The 20,003-nt window shown below is 42.7% G+C and overlaps 1 protein-coding gene across 1 annotated transcript in view; it reads right to left on the reverse strand.

Annotated features, from left to right (window-relative positions):
• The window catches only part of LOC124555708, a 625,138-nt gene that overhangs the window by 35,394 nt on the left and 569,741 nt on the right, over positions 1-20,003 (reverse strand). Inside the window, exon 9 of the mRNA XM_047129712.1 lies at positions 10,926-11,006. Coding sequence (XP_046985668.1) covers positions 10,926-11,006 — 81 coding nt within the window. The remainder of the gene's footprint in view (positions 1-10,925; positions 11,007-20,003) is intronic.

A 20,003-nucleotide genomic window follows, 5' to 3' on the forward strand; every position in this document is an offset into this window, starting at 1 on the left:
TCTGCTCCCCCTCACTGCTCCGAGATAGGAGAAACATTTAAACAGGCCGCCAGCGCGCCATGCTCTTCAAGGCTCACCGTCGTCCTATGGGAGGTGCTACGGACGCCGCCACCGGACACCGTCTTCTCTTCCATCCACAGTCCGCCCCCAGTAGATGAGTGGTCAGCGCGACGGAATGTCCATCCTAAGGGCCCGGGTTCGATTCCCGGCTGGGTCGGAGATTTTTTCCGCTCACGGACTGGGTGTTGTGTTGTCCTAATCTCCATCATTTCATCCCCATCGACGCGCAAGTCGCCGAAGTGGCGTCAAATCGAAAGACTTGCACGCGACGAACGGTCTAGCCGACGGGAGAACCTATTCATACGACATTTACATTTATTTCCATTCACAGCACGGAAATGTGTCCGTCCGCGCGTCTTTTTAAGACGCAGCATACCGAACTCCGCCCCAGATCTCGTAAGACTTGCAGTAAGAGAAGTACTTACTAGCACGACGCTATTGAGTTTCAATGTTTGAAATTGTTAGCAAGTGATCAACATTACTGCACAGACAATTCAGTGACTGATGTGTGATAACCAATGTGGAACAATCAACCCAGAAATCTAAACTGTGTATAACGTACGTTACTTTGTACATAGCGTAAATAAATATATAAATGTTTCACTCATGTAGTGAATGCCTGCAGTTTTCCACGCGACCCCGTATCAAATATGAATACAACAAACCATACTCAAGAATCTTTGCGACAAGTGTTTTGTAAGCCATTTCATTTGTGTTTTAAATGACATCATTTCGCTTTTCTCTGTTACTGTTTTTATTTCACTACTGCAATTTCGTGAACTGCGCCATTTTCTAGCACATTATTTTATATTATGTCATAGAAATAGATTGAAAATAACCTCAGTGTGCGACTGTGTTACTGTTGAAGGTAATATAGCCATTGGTCGTCATTAATGACGCTAGATCTGTTAACATGGAGGTTGACGTGTGGCAGAGACAATAGCGAAAGGTCTTACGTTAATTTACTTTTTTGATTAAAAAGTAATATTCGCAGGAAATATAAACAATGGCAGGCATCTTGGATGAAAGTGATGAGCCTTTACGCAACGGATATGAACATTTAATTTGATAGCATCGTTGTCGCGTTTGGTCAACGATAACAATTTGCATACAGTTTAATTCTGAAGGAAAAAACGTGAGTAGGTAGATGTGAACCATCGACCTAAGGTACAAGAAAATAATGAAATACCCATTCATTATCAGTGGCACTTAGAGGCGTTAATATATGGATGAATAATCATAGGCAACAATTTGAAGGCCAGGAAAACTTAGTATACGCAGAAACAATTCACTCGCACTCTAAACGTACTAGAGCTGACGCGAAAGAAGTGGAAACATCTGTCATCTAGCCAATCGGTTTCTTGTGTGAGTACTAATGTACACCAACGAAGAGAAGGTAAGAATGCTATGGAGAATATATGTTAGCAGAACAGTAATGACCAATGTTCATTTTTCTTGTGTTTTTATCCTTTTACTGTCACTGCAGCAAGTGGTCGAGTCACGTTACCCTAGTTACCTGCACTGTATGTTAGCACGTGAGACTCAAAGTCAGTTTTTTGTTACGTTTCTTATAACGTCATGTTTACTTGAACGGTACACTGTGATACGCTTCTGAAAAGGCTTGACGAGAGGAAGTGGACTAGCAAATAAAACAGGGTGCTATTTAAAAGAGACATACTGCTGTTCATGTCTTCGTAACGAACAAAATTACAAGAAAGGCAAACATGCCGGTTAATGCTCCCCTAATAGCTAAACAACATTTGCTTGATACATTTTTTTATTTTGCTCCTGGACAAAAAGCTATTTGTGGTGGCAACATAAATGAGACGCTCTGTACATCTACAACATTCCTGTCAGTGATCTATTACCTCAGCAGTGTATATCCGTATACTGAACTTTGACTAGCGACTAGGCGTCGTCCTATTGGTGGTAGTATGCCCGTCCTTCCTCCGAAGTTATAACGCAGCTAGTTTACAGGTTTGGCATTTTTCTTTCACATTAACAAAACACTGCCAGAGGTGAAACGCGCGATAAGTGGTAGAAAAAAAATCACGGAACCATCAGCGAATCGAACAATGGACAGTTGACAGTGCAGCCCGGCACTTCATTTCTATTACATTCTATTCAATAAATAAAGTTATTTACACAATCACATCACAGTAACAAGAATAAACTCATTTAATAGATTATGTACGCTCTAAAGCATTTACACTTAGTCTTCGGCATACGTTTTGTAACAAACTTAGGTCCAGTCTTGAGTAGATCCTCGGTGACTAGTTTGTGTGTAACGCCCTTCAAATGTAGACAAAAGTTTCAGCGTCCGTTGTAGAGGCAATACACGGAAATAAAATTCCAGTCCAGTAGAGGGGATAATTCTTTCTCGAGTGACTAGTCTGTTGTAGGGTTACGGTTTAGTTGACAGTTAAGTCTTCGTGACAGGTTATTCGGACTAAGTAAGCCACCAAAGCAACCGAAATCTCTGTAACTGGATTTAACTACAAGCACAGTCCAGTCAGGAAGATAAAGGCCACACGCCCCTCCTATCCGCACCCTCAGTTGAGGATGACACGGCGGTCGGATGGTCCCGATGGTCCACTTGTGGCCTGAAGACGGAGTGTCTACCCACAGATTACGCAATTCCCGCAAATTACATGCTTGTGGTTTGTAGGTGTGTACCTGGAAGCCGATAGCGACCAAGATGTTTTCAAATCAGGAGAATTTGGCAGTCAAGACATCAACATGAGTTAACTACCACGCTCTTCATATCATTGTTTTTAATTGTGGCGTTGTGAGACAAACAGTTATCCTTTTGGACGATGCCAAGCTGTCGGGGAAGACATCAAGCATGAAGGGATCCAGGTGTTCCGCGGTAATGTTCATGTAGTGCACAGCTGTCGTGGTGAATTCGATCACTACTACAGGTCCCATGGAAGTCCAGTCGAATGTCTCCCAATGCATAACATCGCCCCACATTTTCTACCCTACTCTGCGTAAGTAGAACACAGTTTATGATCACTCTGGCGGTGATGCAGAGACCAGTGGAACCAACAGGCGATCCCTAAGATCGATGTTGGCGGCATTTACGAAGTTTAAGGCTAACCAACAATAGGTCCAGAGCGTGGCCAAGTCTCTTACGCGTACGCAGCATTCCAGGGAGCAATGCAAATAACAAACTTAATGCAGACAGAGTCACAACTCTACTGTTCAATGGCGCGTAGCTAATGCTTCCAAGACTGGCAAGAGACTTGGTGGCAATTGTCGAGCGGCAGAATTTACAGGCAGTTTCGCATCAGTGGACGGCTCCAAGTGATATGCTTGCCGCGGCGGCTCCTCGCGTGGGAGCAAGCTCCGGTTGGAGTACATTGCCCAAGTATCTCAAATGGCTCTAAACACTATGGTACTTAACATCTGAGGTCATCAGTCCCCTAGACTTAGAACTACTTAAACCATAAGGCCTGCGTCCGCAGCGCGGTGTATGTTTTGGACAGCTGTTCGCGTGAATGATGGCATACGCGGATGCGACCCTCGACCTAGTGTAACAAGAAGCGTTATTTACCCTTCCAGGTGACACGTTTCCTGTGACCCACGGTCCAATCACGTTGATCCTGTCCTCACCATAGCCATATATACTGCGCAGGCTATCTAGCATGCGGCCATGGGCTCGCACCACAAACATTTAATATAAAAATAGTAATTGTGTTAATAATTTGGTGCGGGTCCTGTTATAAACGTGAAAGACAGAAATATTATTTTTTGCATGGGATTATTAAGCTGAATTGTTCAGTTAACAGCTGTTACGAACCAAGTCAGCATCCGCCTCTGAAACTCCGCTCTGCCTCGCGTCAAATTCCCAGTCACCCCATCCAACACGTGGCACTTCAGGTGACAATATCATTAAGACTTTTCAAAAAATGGTTAACGGAATTTTAGTTTGACGTAAGTTTGATCTTGCGGAAAGCCAATTTCTTCCATAATTCGTTTCATACCAGAAAAAACTCAAAATTTTATTTAAATTCCTGTCGTGAGACCCGGATTCTTCAGCTCGTGAAGCTGTGGAAAACCATTTTCAAGTAACTTTATTCGTTAATAAGATACTGCTGGAAAGTACTGTCACTGAATTAAGTGTTTTTAAAATTTGGTTTTTGTTGCATCTCATTCGTTATCTGGCATTTGCTCAACAAATATGTTTGCTTAGAGCTACAATCTGTTCTTTTTTAAACTCAAACAGCGTACTAATTTTCGTATGGACATGAACTTCAGCTTTTTGTTCTTTTTTTTAATATTGCATGGTTGTCCATAGCCGTTGATAAATCATGTTGAATGGTTTAATGATTTCAATTCTTCTCATTTCTTAACCTCATCAGTTCATTAAATCATAAAGAGGGTAGTAAAATTTTGTAGACGTAAATGGAGAACCTTAAGTGATGCCCTATAGACTTCTGCTGCCAAAATTTGCCCTGAAATGCTATTTTTTTTATTGCTTAGTTATTACAAATTTATCCCCAGTAGGCCTGCACCACAAGTTCAGCCCAGACGTCTGCAGACCCTGAAGTACGGCTGTGGTGCCCATGACGATGTCGTTTAGTTAAAATGTTTCAAATGGCTCTGAGCACTATGGAATTTAATATATGAAGTCATCAGTCCCCTAGAACATAGAACTACTTAAAACTAACTAACCTAAGGACATCACACACATCCATGCCCGTGGCAGGATTCGAACCTGCGACCGTAGCAGTCGCGCGGTTCCGGACTGAAGCCCCAAGAACCGCTCAGCCACCGAAGTCGGCTGTCGTTTAGTCAACGTGGGAGCACGTAGGGGTCATTTGCTGTGGAGCTACCTATTCGACATTGCGCGCTGAACGGTGTGCTTCAACGCACTTGTCCCTGCACAAGTATTGTACTCTGTCGTCAGATCTACCACTGATTGCGCCGGCCGCGGTGGTCTAGCGGTTCTGGCACTGCAGTCCGGAACCGCGGGACTGCTACGGTCGCAGGTTCGAATCCTGCCTCGGGCATGGGTGTGTGTGATGTCCTTAGGTTAGTTAGGTTTAAGTAGTTCTAAGTTCTAGGGGACTTATGACCTAAGATGTTGAGTCCCATAGTGCTCAGAGCCATTTGAACCATTTTTAAGTAACAAGATAACACCGTCCGCAAACCATTGCCTCGCTCTCAGGAGAAGAGATCTTGCTAATGTCTGGCTTCCTGTACGAAATGTATGGAAACACGTACGTCAGGTACTATATGTGTGTATATTATTAATACACTCATACCGCGCGCTCAAAAGGTTGACCTTGGACATGCAATACTGCACCTTGAATTTCGTATGGACACAGGTCCATGTTATAAGTCATTTCATGTCTTCAGGAGTCGTGGGTTTTCCTCACAGACCTCTTGTTTTAATCTTCTCCGCAGATAAACGTCCAGTAGAGTCCAAGCCTGGCGAGCGTACGTGCCATTTCGTATTTTCAGAGCTACTGAGCCAGCAGCCCCCAAAAGTTCTGTTAAAAAGATATGTATAATCAGCGAAGAAAAAGTTTAAGTTCGAAAGCTGTACACTCGAAAATCGTTATGCCAATCAGGCAAAATCGCCACGAGCATTGAGGCAATCATCCTACCGATACACTACGTTGAAGATACCTGTTTGGTAAAACACCATGTCCTGTTGTGTGATAAAGTTCGTAACTACCTGCCGCACATCCTCGTTCGACATGAATCGTCGATCTTTCCAAACCTTTTTTAAGGGACTGAAGTCGTGATAATCGCATGGGCGAGATTAAGACTACGGTGGCGGGTGTGGGGGGGGGGGGGGGGGGGTGTGAGGGGGGGGAGGGGGGCGGGGGTGCTCGGCTCAAGTGCCACTCATTTCAGTTGGCGTAATGGATGGGGCTGGCCTCCCAGATCGACCGGCGTCTTGTGTCGAATCACAACTTGGCACACCGTACCACAACGGTGATGGGCGATGCACATTACTCATTCTCTGATGCATGTCTACTAGTGTTTATCCTTCGGTAGCCAAGAAAAAAATAACAGCACGTTGGTCCTGTTTGGGCGCAATTGTAATAATATCGCCACCGTTCACGTTTCTGCATTTGCCGCACGCACTGTAACGCAGCAAATTATTACGAATTGTCAAATGGTTCAAATGGCTCTGAGCACTATGCGACTTAACATCTATGGTCATCAGTCCGCTAGAACTTAGAACTACTGAAACCTAACTAACCTAAGGACATCACACAACACCCAGTCATCACGAGGCAGAGAAAATCCCTGACCCCGCCGGGAATCGAACCCCGGAACCCGGGCGTGGGAAACGAGAACGCTACCGCACGACCACGAGCTGCGGACAATTGTCAAATCAAATGGATCCTAGTACTATGGAACTTAACATCTGAGGTCATCAGTCCCCTAGACTTAGAACTACTTAAACCTAACTAACCTAAGTACATCACACACATCCATGCCCGAGGCAGGATTCGAACCTGCGACCGTAGCGGCAGCGCGGTTCCAGACTGAAGCGCCTAGAGCCGCTAGGTCAAAGCGGCTAGCTACGAATTGTCATCTTGCATGGAAAATGAATGATCGTATGACATTGCCGGCCGGGAGGCCCCATCCGGGGATGTTCGGCCGCCGAACACCAGTCTTATTACAGTCGACGCCACATTGGGCGACCCGCGTGCCGGTGATGAGGATGAATTGATGATGAGGACATCACAACACCCAGTCCACGAGCGGAGAAAATCTCCAACCCGGCCGGGAATCAAACCCGGGCCCGCTGCATGGTAGGCAAGCACGTAACCACTCAGCAAAGCAGGCGGGCATCTTGCATGGAAAGCGTAGCTTGCCTTGGAGCCGGGAGGAGAACAGATTTGGTTCTGACGCTGGCTACTGAGCCCAGCGAGCCGTGTACTTGCTTAACGCTGTGTGCAATACGTTACACATACGCTCTATGAGTCTGAAGAAGTACTATTAAATATTAATCGATCTTTTTCGTACTTTGTGTACCAATTTCTGTGGATAACACAACCATGCAGTTAAAATTGTAAATCAATAACTTCGGCACTTTCGGAGATATAAGTTTTTACCTAAAACACATAATAACCGTGCTGGCACTGTGGAACGGAGTTAGAGACTGTAATGTATTCATGTATAATATCAATTGAAACTACAACCAAGAGGATAGGTTCGTATAATCCAATTTTCTGGAATTTTCTTTGGTTTCGTTATCATATATTTCAGACCTAATTAAAAGTACTTTGGAAAATTTTTATTTTATCGTGTTTTGGTTGTGTGAGTCTTTTGGAGACACAGAGGCTGAATGAAGGTCATATATAAAGTGAGAATGTGATATTTTAATAGAACTATGTAACTGTATGCGTGAGAAAATTGTTGTGCAAGAGGGGAATTTGCGACGTATGTCCGAGTGAGCTTGATTTTGTAAAAGGCAGCCAGAAGGGGCGTTAAGTATTAAATTTTCAGTAATTTATTTTGTGGAAACGAATCGTATTTTGTTTTCATTAAATTTTATTTAGTTTCGGAATTACGGAATTTCTAATCAAAATTACTTGTGTAATCCGATTGGCTGACATTTGAAATTCCGCGAGTATAGAAGTGCTCGTGATGATCTAACTGGCTGCCAATAGGAATTCAACATTTACCGCGCGTTTGAGTAAGGCTTTATGCCTCAGGCCTACGAGTCCAGATAGTCGTTCTGTAGCCGACTCTACACACCTACGTGAAACCGCGCTGATTAAATTTGTACCAAAGTGAATAAATTTGCACGTTTGAATGGTTCTCGTGTCACTGACGAAATCTGTTTTCAGTGTTGAGTAATTTGTGAAAGTCTGAGCTTTGCGAGTGGTTTATTATAGAAGATATTCGCGTGTGAACATTTCACGTCGTCCAAAAACTCAGTGTGGCGTGTTTCGTGCAGATTATGAGACATTATAGCGAGCACTTCTTTACAAGAAGCACACTGAACGACTGAATGTGTTAAGTCGCAAGTAGTCATGGGTCAGTGACTGTTTATGACGTTCAAAATATCGTGTAGGACTAAATGGCTGCTTTCGGGTGTGAACTTGTCACAGAGACAGTTAGTAACATTGCATAACTGATGCTGAGGTGTTAAATACGGACTTGATAGCCATTTTCCGTGTTTTAAAGACAATAAACCAACTTAAAGGAAATTTTAGACATTTTTTTCAAACGAGTCATGGAAGAATCCCGAACGCTCGGTAGTTTAACCAACTTTCAGCTGCTGCCGCGGTGGACTGGAGTTACTTAGCCCTTGCGTGGTAGGTATTTAGTCGAAGTTTCGTCAACGCAGCTTTTGTTGGATAAACTAGTATCTACAATCGCAGAGTGAATGGGCTTACATACCACAACGGAGTCGAGCTATGTAGCATATACGCTACAGCTATGCCTTCGTACGGAAACGTTTTAACGGCCCCTTACAATTATCTGTGTGGAATGGACAAAAAATTCACCACGTTGGTCCCACATGTCCAGTGTAATGTGTTTCAGTAACACTGATAGGGTATCTGTTACGAACTGTACGTTCAAATGGCTCTGAGCACTATGGGACTTAACATCTGAGGTCATCAGTCCCCTAGAACTTAGAACTACTTAAACCTAACTAACCTAAGGACATCACACACATCCATGCCCGAGGCAGGATTCGAACCTGCGACCGTAGCAGTCGCGCGGTTCCGGACTGAAGCGCCTAGAACCTCTTGGCCACCACGGCCGACTGAACTGTAAGTACTTGCGACTACTTACAACCTCATCCAATAAAACAGGAACCAATGCTGCGATTCTTGAAAACCATACACTATTAGCGAAGTCTGTAACTTATGCACTTATCTCATCCAACGTGGGTCTGGAAATGGCTAGTAGTGCATATTCAAAGATTGATTTGTTCATGTATTCTAAATGATGGAAATAAGTGGTAAGTACCTATGGGACCAAACTGCTAAGGTCATCGGTTCCTAAGGCTACATACTACTTAATATAGCTTAAACTAACTTACGCAAAGGACAACACACACACCCATGCCCGAGCGAGGACTCGAACCTCCGTCGGGGGGAGTAGCGCGCGAACCGTGGAAAGGCGCCCTATACCGCGCGGCTCTATATAATGTTTCATCCACAAACAAGATCTTGTGTAAATAAACTGCATAACTTTGGAATAACTTTAACCGATTTGGAACGTCGTTGCCATGAAGCAGTTGATGGAGTGAAATGGGGAAAGGATGAAATGCGTTCGAGTGTAATCTTCGCAGAACACTCCTGTGGCTGATCCCACATATACATTCAAGCCGCTTTTAGTGGCATGTGGATTGTGTATCGCCACTGCTAAAATGTTAGCTGCATTTCCTCCACAAGCTGCTGTTCTTGGTACATTTTATTCATCATATTTCCAGTTTTCTTGAATTTTGTTTCGTTAATAACGTTTCCAAGGACCGTGAGGGCTTGCCACTATCAGAGACCTTTCAGAATACAACTACACTGCTGCTATAACAGTTTGACTGGTTTCACCATAAAGGAAAACCATAGCCCGTTTTCGACTGTCGGCCATATTGTGGAAGTTTGCATAGTTACAACAACAGAGCACAGAATGCTGAGTTTCAGGTGCCTAGCAAAATAAACGACCCATACCTCAGTTGCGTGTCAGCTTACATTTGGTACAGTACGGCAGATGATGTGGGACCACTTCCCCTGACAGCGGTCAGTGGTTTGCTGTGATGTTGTCTTATAACTATTTGATAAAGTTCCACACACATTATGTCACTGAAGTCATCAACGACGGCCCTTTTCAGGGTTACGAAAAAACTGACGTAATGCCTATGGAAAAAACAAATTTGCGTCATAATTCTGCATCTAAAACATTTAAAATTACTTGCAGGACAGAACATTCACACCACTGTCCGTCATAACATAGCGAAAACAACAGTGCGATATGTTTAAACCCCATCCCGATATGTTTACACCCTCTGAATATATTTGAGGTCTTAGCTGCATCATCCTGTATTCTGCCACTGAATTTAAAAAATCGTACCCAAAACGAAGAGTTTCTTGATGGATGTTCGATGCACTGACTGCTGGAAACAACATTTTTTTCATTGGACGCAAAATATAACAAAAAAAAAACCCACAAAATACGAAACGTTATCTTCAGAATGACGAGATCAAATCTGACGTCCGTACGATTTTTTCTCCATCAGCCAGTCACAGCACACCGCCAACAGTGCGTATAGAGTCAGGCGTGATTAGAACGACAGTAACGAATGGCGATTACTTCGTAACGGGCTGTTTCAGTTCGCGTGCCCACCGGCGGGCACCCTGGCATCCACGAACGCAGGTGGACAAATAGTTGATAACGCGGTCAGCCAGCTTACCCGCAGGCAAAGCCTCCTTGGTGCTGGTGGGCCATCGCATGCGCAGAACGCATGCATTATAGTCGCCTGACGGGTAGCCTACGCGACATACGTCTGCCCACTAGCAAGCTGATGGTCGCCCGGAAGTACCCCTTCCCTAGGCGACAGCGATGGACTTTTAGAATAACGTAGCCGTTACTTTTACAGGCCTATTGGCTGCACACTGGCAACAGTGACCCTCACCACTACAATTTGTTAATCACAAAGTTGTTTTATTCGAGCTCCGCACACGGTTTTGCTATTGTTGGGTCTGTAACGTTGGTAATGGAAGGGGACAGAACGCAAGTATCCCAATACTCTGATCGTTAACAGACCTCTGCCGATCCAGAACTATGGAACGCAGCAAACAAGACATGTTTGACAAATTGATATACAAGTATTTAATGCCCAGGTCTGAAGTATCCACCAAATGATGCTGCTGCGGTATACTTACTGACAAGAGTGACGTACGGAAGAGACGATTTGTTGAAGTGAGACACAGAGCAAGCATCCTCTGGCCTCCGAGAATGGCCTCCTGAAACATGAAAAGGTAGGGTCACCATTCTCTTTTCAGTGACCACTGCAGATAGAAAATTGTAAATGGGACCAGAAACATATAGGGTTCAATAATGATAACCATAACGACTGGCACAATATAAAGTAGAAGAATGGTGATTATTCTGAAGGACTTGTTTAAACAGCCATAACTTTGTTAGGTAAAGAAGACTTAATTCGATTGGCAATTTGTTCTTCCTCTAATGCAAATACAACGTTATTGCAACTGTTTGTTCAATGCTACACGTAGTTTGTTAGAGTGTTGTACATTGGGACACTTTTAGACTTTCGCCCCTAGCCAGATCTGTAATAGGAGTTTATCATATTTTCTTAATCCATTTTGAAATGGTAACACTCACTTTATGTGTGCTGCAGTCTTCTTCTGAAATTATTAAAATTATTTCAGAAAAGTAAGATTATACAAAATGTGAAAAACTGTTCACGTTACCAAACTATGTACCGAGGAACAAATTGAACTCAAATTTAAAAGTGTTACAACCAAGGAAGTATTGTCAGCACTGTTTTTATTAGACTATGTGTTACTTTATTTCTCTACTACACACCGATAGCGAGTAAGTGAAATTAAATTAAGAAGCAACTAAAATCAATTTAAGAAGAAATATTATCAAAAACCAGTTACAGGTTAAAAACATATAGGAAACAGAAGCTATTGGCAGCTAACACAAATTTAGTTTCAAGACACGGAAAATTGTTAGGTCGTTAAAGAAACTCAATTCATTTACACATTTCACGTGTTCCGTTGTAGAACACTTCCTTCCGTTTCAAGGTACAAAATGGTGAACGACCAATGAAATATAGCATAATTGTCCACATCTTACGTACTAGTTTTTACAGAATTTTACTCACCATAAAACCTTGTAATGAAGAATTAACAATATCCTCGAAATAGTTGTTATATGTTACACTGAACTTAAATATGTAATATGAGTAATATTTACAAACTCTGCACAAAACACAGCCTCATGTTCACAACAACAAAACAGTACAAAATTTAGGAAACTGCTGATGGAGGTTTCGAAGGGTTGGCTCTGAGCACTATGGGACTTAACATCTGAGGTCATCAGTCCCCTAGAACTTAGAACTAGTTAAACCTAACTAACTTAAGGACATCACACACATCCATGCCCGAGGCAGGATTCGAACCTGCCGGCAGTTGAAGAGGGTCGTAATGTGTAATAGGCAGACATCTATCCAGAGCATCGCCCAGGAATTCCAAACTGCATCAGGATCCACTGTATGTACTATAACAGTCATGCGAGAGGTGAGAAAACTTGGATTTCATGGTCGAGCGGCTGCTCATAAGGCTCACATCATCCAGAAAATGCCAAACGAAGCGTCGTTTGGTGTTAGGAGCGTAAACATTGGACGAGTTAACAGTGCGAAAACGTTGTGTGGAGTGACGAATCACGGTACATAACGTGGCGATCCGATGGTAGGGTGTGGGTATGGCGAATGCGCGGTGAACGACATCTACCAGTGTGTATAGAACCAACAGTAAAATTCAGAAGCGGTGGTGTTATGGTGTGGTCATGTTTTTCATGGAGGGGGCTTGCACCCCTTGTTTTGCCTGGCAGTATCACAGCATAGGCCTACATTGATATTTTAAGCATCTTCTTGCTTCCCACTGTTGAAGAGCAATGGCGATTGCATCTTTCAACATGATCGAGCACCTGTTCATAATACACGGCTGTGGCGGAGTGGTTACACGACAATAACATCCCTGCAATGGACTGGCCAGCACAGAGTCCTGACCTGAATCCTATAGAACACCTTTGGGATGTTTTAGAACGCCGACTTCGTGCCAGGCCTCGCCGACCGACATCAATACCTCTCCTCAGTGCAGTACTGCGTGAAGGATGGGCTGCCATTCCCCAAGAAATCTTCCGGCACATCATTGAACGTATGTCTGCGAGAGTGAAAGCTGTCATCGAGGCTAAGGGTGGGCCAACACCATACTGAATTCGAGCATTACCGATGGAGGGCACCACGAACTTTTACGTCATTTTCAGCCAGGTGTCCGGATAGTTTTGGTCACATAGTGTATTTACGGAAACGAGTTAGTGAGGCAGTGTAGAATCACAAACTTAAACGTGTAGAACATCTGCGTGGGTACTCTGCAGATCACATTTAAGTGCCTGGGAGAGGCTTCATCGAACCACGTTCACAGTAATTCTCTATTATTCCACTCTCAAACACCACGCGGAAAAAATGGACACGTATTTCTTTCGGTGCGAATTCTGTTTCTCCTTATTTTATTATGATGATCCCTTCTCCCTGTATAGATCGGCGTCAACAAAATATCTTCGCATTCGGAGGAGAAAGCTGATGATTGAAATTTCATGAGAAGATCCCGCCGCAACGAGAAACGCCTTTGTTTTTAAGATGTCTACCCCAAATCCTGCATCATGTCCCTGACACTCTCTCCCCTGTTTCGCGATAATACAAAATATGCTGCCCTTCTTTGAAGTTTCTCGAATTACTACGTTAATCCTACCTGGTAAGGATCGCACACCGCGCAGCTGTACTCAAAAAGAGAGCGGACAAGCGTATTGTGAGCAGTCTCTTTTGTAGATCTGTTGCTTCCAGTAACTATTCCTCCAATAAAACGCAGTCTTTGGTTCGTCTTCACCAGAACATTTTCTGTGTGTCCTTTCAAATTCACGTTGTTCGTTACCGTAATTCATATGTATTTAGTTGAATTTACGCCCTTCATATTTGACTGGTTTATCGTGTAACCGAAGGTTAACGGGCTTCTTTTAGTACTCATGAGGGTGACCTCAGACATTTCATTATTTAGGGTCAACTGCCAATTTTCGCACCATACTGATATATTATCTAAACTATTTTGCAATAGCTTTCCATTTTATGACGACCTTACAAGGCAATAAACGACAGTATCGTCTGCAAACAACTTAAGACGACTGCTCAGATTGTATGCCAAATCGTTTATAAAGATGGGGAACAGTAGAGGGCCTATAACACTACCTTGGTGAACGCAAGAAATCACTTGTTTTACCCCACTACTTTCCGTCTATTATTACGAACTGTGACCACTCTGATAGGAAATCACGACTGCAGTCGCGTAACTGAGACGATGTTCCATAAGAACGCAATTTGATTACAAGCTACTTGTGAGGTACGGTGCCAAAAGCCTTCTGGAAATCTATAAATACGGAATCAATTTGAAATTGCCTTTCTTCAATATTGGTGTGACCTGTGCAACTTTCCAGTAATTGGATACGGATCTTTCATCGTACGAGCGGCTGTATATGATGGTTAAGCAGGGAGCTATTGTATCAGCATTCTCTCAAAGGAACCTAATTGGTATACAGTCTGGACCGGAAGACTTGCTTTTATTAAATGATTTAAGTTGCTTCACTACTCCAAGGAAATTTGTTGAATATTTACTTCGTCTTCTATGGGGATGGAATTTCGGAAGGATGTGTTTAGTACCTCTGCTTTAGCAGCACTGCCATCGATGGTATTTTCATTTCTGTCAGACAGAGAAGGCACTAATTGTCTTGCCGCTAGCGTACTTTACACATGAACAGAATTTCTTTGGATTTTCTTCCAGGTTTCAAAACAGAGTTTCGTTGTGGAAACTGTTATAAGCATTTCGCATTGAAGTTCGCGCTAAATTTCGAGCTTCTGTAAAAGATCTTGGATCTTGGAGATTTTGCATTCGTTGAAATTTGGCAGGCTTTTTTCGTTATTTCTGAAACGGTGTTCTGACCTGTTTCATGTACCATAGGAGCTCTCCATCGTTTGTTAATTTATTTGGTATAAATCCCTCAATTGTTGCCGATACTATTTCTTTGAATTCACCCCACATCTGGTGTATATTTACCATTTTTAATTTTGAAGGAGTGGAGACTGTCTCTCAGGAAGGTGCCAAGCGAATTTTTATCTGCTTTTTTGAATAGATATATTTTCATTTATTTTTGGTGGATTTGGGTTACGGCATTCAGTTTCGCTACGACAAATGTGTGTGCACTAATCCCTCTATCCGTTTTGATGCTTGCTATTAGCTTAGGATTATTTGTTGCTAAGATATCAAGTGCCTTTCAACAACCGTTTACTATTCGAGTGGGGGATCGTGAACGAATTGCTCGAAGTTATTTTCAGAGAATGCGAATGATGTTTTATGTGTACCTCCGGATTCAAACATATATTTTCGCCAACATATCGAGGATCCATTGAAGTCATCACCAACAGTAATTGTGTGAGTCGGGTACGTGTCTGAATTTAGACTCAAGTTTTCTTTGAACCTTTCAGCAATAGGGTAGTTGACTGTTTTCTGGAAATTCTCTCAAATGATTAATTATGTCATTTTATGGTCCTAACATACTTTTTCCTGTTGAATTTCAGTGCTATTCTATAAAAACAGCAATGAAATTCAAATAATTTTAAAGCCCGCTAAAACGCTCAATTAGAAACATGTGATGCCTTTGATGTCACTGGCTAGCTTGCTGCTCCTACTGTCATAATGCTAATTCACGGTGATGTCTTGTTTTGGAGTATACATTTCGGAAAATGGGTTACAAATGATGTGTAGTACCATACTGTACAAATACATCTATAATAACTCCTCCTGAATAGTTGTTTTTGAGTGTTGCAGAGAATGAGAAGATGCACTGTACGGGTAAACTGTCACCACATAGTCGCACAAGTTCACTAATTTAATTGAAACTGTGTTGCATTGTGAAGTTAACATTAACGTACCTCCGAGACGGGAGGATAGTGTCATTCAACGAAATTAAACTCCTGGTGAAAATTGTCATTTTACCCAACCACTCCTCTGTTTTTCGGTAGTTTAGTTGTTAGAGCGGAAGACCATCGAATTGTGCGAGTTGTTGATAATAGATCGCTGATTCGAATCTAAGCCGAAAGAAAATTTAAACTTATTTGTAAGCCGACTTGACAGTCTCTAAAAATCACGTAACTTCACCACACCGATCAGAAACAGAATATTGTTGTGTTTTCCTTGCTGTTTACATCCATTTACATTTGCAATCTCTGTTCGCGCACTTTACGTTCAAAAAGATATTTTCTAGTTAATGTGAGCACACATTTTTTGCTTTATTATAAACAATGTTTTTATCTTCGTATCATCCAGCTAGGACTCTTATTGCTTAAACGTTTGCAATTTCGTCATCTTACACAAAAGATGAAGTAGGTCTGCTTCAGACGCCAACGTTAGTTTACACTCACAGACATCGCAGCCCTTACGTTCGTGTCACCTGCATGTTATACAAGCTTCATATCTCTCCATATAACTTCATCGTCCTGCACCTCGTTCTACTGTGAGCGTATGGTGATTTCTTCACTACTAGCAACGCTTTCCAAAAAGGTGAATTGTTTGTTCGCAAAATAAATGCGTTTATCCTCCGTTGTCCATTTCTCAGACTAACACTAAAGTGAAGCTCTATATATAACACATCCAACAATCGAAACAACTGTTACAATCAGTTTTTGGAAACACTGTTTTCGTATTTCGTGTAGAACTTTAAAAATATATGACCCTTAGAAGATTCGAACATGTGACCTTTTTATTTGCAGACGGATGTGTTATCCGTTGCGCCACCGAACGCCTGAAAGAAAGAAGTTTCTGCTGAGTATCTTCTAGAGAGGAAATCAGTCCTAAGTTTCGCCTAGGATAATTTTATTGTGCTTTGGGTCGTAGCTCATGACTGATAGTCGACAATCTAGCTATAATATACGGGCCCATTTGCAAAAGTTCTACAATTACTTATTTCTGAGGGATTTTAATGATATTGCAGGGATTAGGGAGAAGAATGTCCGTCGTTGCACATATCGCCGCTCTAAATGGGTGGAGCATAAACCCATCAACTTTCGCAGGGCTTCCACTATCACTGTTCACAAAATTCATTTCTATTGTTACTTAAACGTTATAATTGTGTTTTCCATCACTAAATAGCTAAACGGTTTGCAGAAAAAGTACGTAAAAAACTCAAAACTTTGGCTAACGCTCCTGTAACACGTGTATAGCTTCGTCTTGCTCCTAGCCTGTGACGTCACCAGAACATCAGCCAATAACAGAGTATTTTGATCACGTGACCAGGTGTTGATATTTAATGGTTTTTAAGCTTTAATTACATAAAAATAACAGAAATGTTGTGAAAACATTGATCTAAATGCTATTTAAATGTTATAATCAATCAGAATAGCAAAAATCCGAACTACATTTTTAACACAGGAAAACAGCCTATTGTATCATTTGAGTTGTGGGTCTGTAAAAGGATCAATTATTATTTTATTCCAGTTGCCAACAATGACCTCTACCCATACTAACTCACAGGAGTACTTCAATTTCGCTACAAGATAAACTACTTGTGACAGCAACAAACACGTCGCCCCCAACTGTACTTAGCCCATCTTTTCTTAACACTGTCAGGTCTTTCGCAAAAATGTTAACTGATTTTTATCTTCGGCTTTAGCAAGCTTTCAGTGTCAATAACGATTTGAGGATCAGTGGTTTCTATCATCGCTTGGAGCTCTGGTGCTTTCCCAACACAGCTACGACAATTTACAACTTTTATACCGTTGGTTCATAGATCTACTTTCTTCCTGTGTTAGACCTGCACCCTTTGAGACAATCCCTTTATGTGTTTCCCCGAAATCCTCTAATCCTCTAGCCCACGCCATACAACCCCCGCTACCCGTGTAGTCGCCTCCTGCGTTTAATGTACCCTGACCTGTTCTGATCCTAGATATCTTACGATTTTATATCCGAAGTTTCCTGGAGAAAATGCGTAGTTTAGGAGTGATGATGTCTCTGCCAAAAGTAAATCGTGATTATTTCTGCCGGGGTTCCCGGGTTCGATTCCCGGCGGCGTCAGGGATTTTATCTGCCTCGTGATGACTGGGTGTTGTGTGAGGTCCTTAGGTTAGTTAGGTTTAAGTAGTTCTAAGTTCTAGGGGACTGATGACCATAGATGTTAAGTCTTATACTGCTCAGAGCCATTTGAACCATTTGATTGTTCCTGCACTCCATTATTTTGAACCCACACGTAAGGAAAGATACAATTTATACACCATATTAGGCAATGACAACACTGCCGAGAAGTTTTTTGTTGGTCGCGTAACTGATTACACAGTCAAATTATCTCTTACATATAAAATATTCTGCGGCAGGGTGCGATGTAATACCATTAGCAGATTAAAGGTATCATCAGCGCATTAACTACCCACCATAACGGACAGTTTCAGTCATTCCTTTGAGACATGTACATTCCCACTTACTTTTTAGAGTGGCCTAATAAAACTTTTACCAAAGACAGAAACAAAAAATGATCTATTGATTGTGCACCAATATATCTTCTTCCAGGATCCGAAGGCACTCGAACACGTAGTGCCTCATAAACATTTTACCGAGTGCTTAATGACGAATGAACCATTTTACGCCCACCAATAAGTTTTGCAAAATCATGAAGACCGCAGTTGTCCCGTTCAGAATGATCTAAGAGATGGTACTGTCCATGACTCCCCAACAATCTACTATATTGACCCATTTAGATTTCAGCAAAGCCGTCTATTTCGCATACTAATTGCAAAAGTGAAACACTTATGATTCTTTGCCACTGCTCAGGAACGGTTTAAATTGTATCTTACAGGGTACCAGATTTTTATAATGAATGGAAAGGCTTTAGGCGCAACTGAGAGACATAACATGAAGTGCCCCACGAAAATCAGCATTAGGGTCGTTCTTATTGTCCTGTATATTAGTGACAAATACTGATGAGCCAAAACATGGCGACCACCTGCTTAATAGCATGGTGGTCCACCTTTGGAACGCAATACAGCAGCGATTCAGTGAGACATGTATTCGACAAGTCCTTGGTACGTTTACAGAGATATGTGGCTCAAGATATCTATGCACACGCAATTCCCGTGGATAGTGGGCGTGGAGCTGGCGTACGATATAGTTTCAGATGCGTTCCATCTGGTTCAGACCAGGCGAATTTGGAGGGGAAGACATCAGTGTGAGTTCACAATCATGTACTTAAAAAAAATGTAGCACGAAGCACGATTATACCACAGGTCTCCTGGATACCCAGTTGAATGTTCAAATGCCTCTGAGCACTATGGGACTTAACATCTGTGGTCATTAGTCCCCTAGAACCTAGAACTACTTAAACCTAACCAACCTAAGGAGATCACACACATCCATGCCCGAGGCAGGATTCGAACCCGCGACCGTAGCAGTCGCACGGTTCCGGACTGAGCGCCTAGAACCGCGAGACCACCGCGGCCGGCCCAGTTGAATGTCCCCCCCCCCCCCCCCTCCCCACCCATAGCCCCCGCTGGCTTGCATCCGTGGCACAGTGCATATTTTGAGGCGACATGTTTCCACTGATCCCGTGTCCACTGCAGTTGTTATTGACGATGTTGTTGGTCAACACGGGAACACGTAGGGATCTCCTTCTGCAGAGTCTCGTGTTCAACAATGTGCGATGAACGATATGCTCTGTAATATTTGTATCTGCCACAACGTTGTACTCTGTCGTCAGATCTGCCACAGATCGCCGCCTGTCCTGTTTTACATGGAGGGCAAGCCTCCGACCTCCACCTTCTGTGATGAACTTGGACGTCCAACACCTTGTCGCCTACTCGTGGTTTCACCATTCTTCAACCACCTCCCACAGATTCACACACCAGTTGCACAAGTACTGCCGAGGTGCTCAGTCGCAGGCATCAGGCTATACCAATATTCCCTTTGTCAAAGTCGTTTACATCAGTGAATTTTCCCATGTGCGGTCCATAAGGGCGCTAGGGTGATTTTCCATTCATCTCTGCTCGTATACAGGGTTATTCAGCAATGTTTCGACGAATTTCGAATGGTTGTAGAGGGTGTCTTGAGGAACAAATCGAGGATAGGAACCCGCGTCCGGAAACGTTATACAACGACGCTACAGAGCAGCGAAGCTACAGGCGC

The sequence above is a fragment of the Schistocerca americana genome, chromosome X (genome assembly GCF_021461395.2).
Source record: "Schistocerca americana isolate TAMUIC-IGC-003095 chromosome X, iqSchAmer2.1, whole genome shotgun sequence".
Taxonomy (NCBI): domain Eukaryota; kingdom Metazoa; phylum Arthropoda; class Insecta; order Orthoptera; family Acrididae; genus Schistocerca; species Schistocerca americana.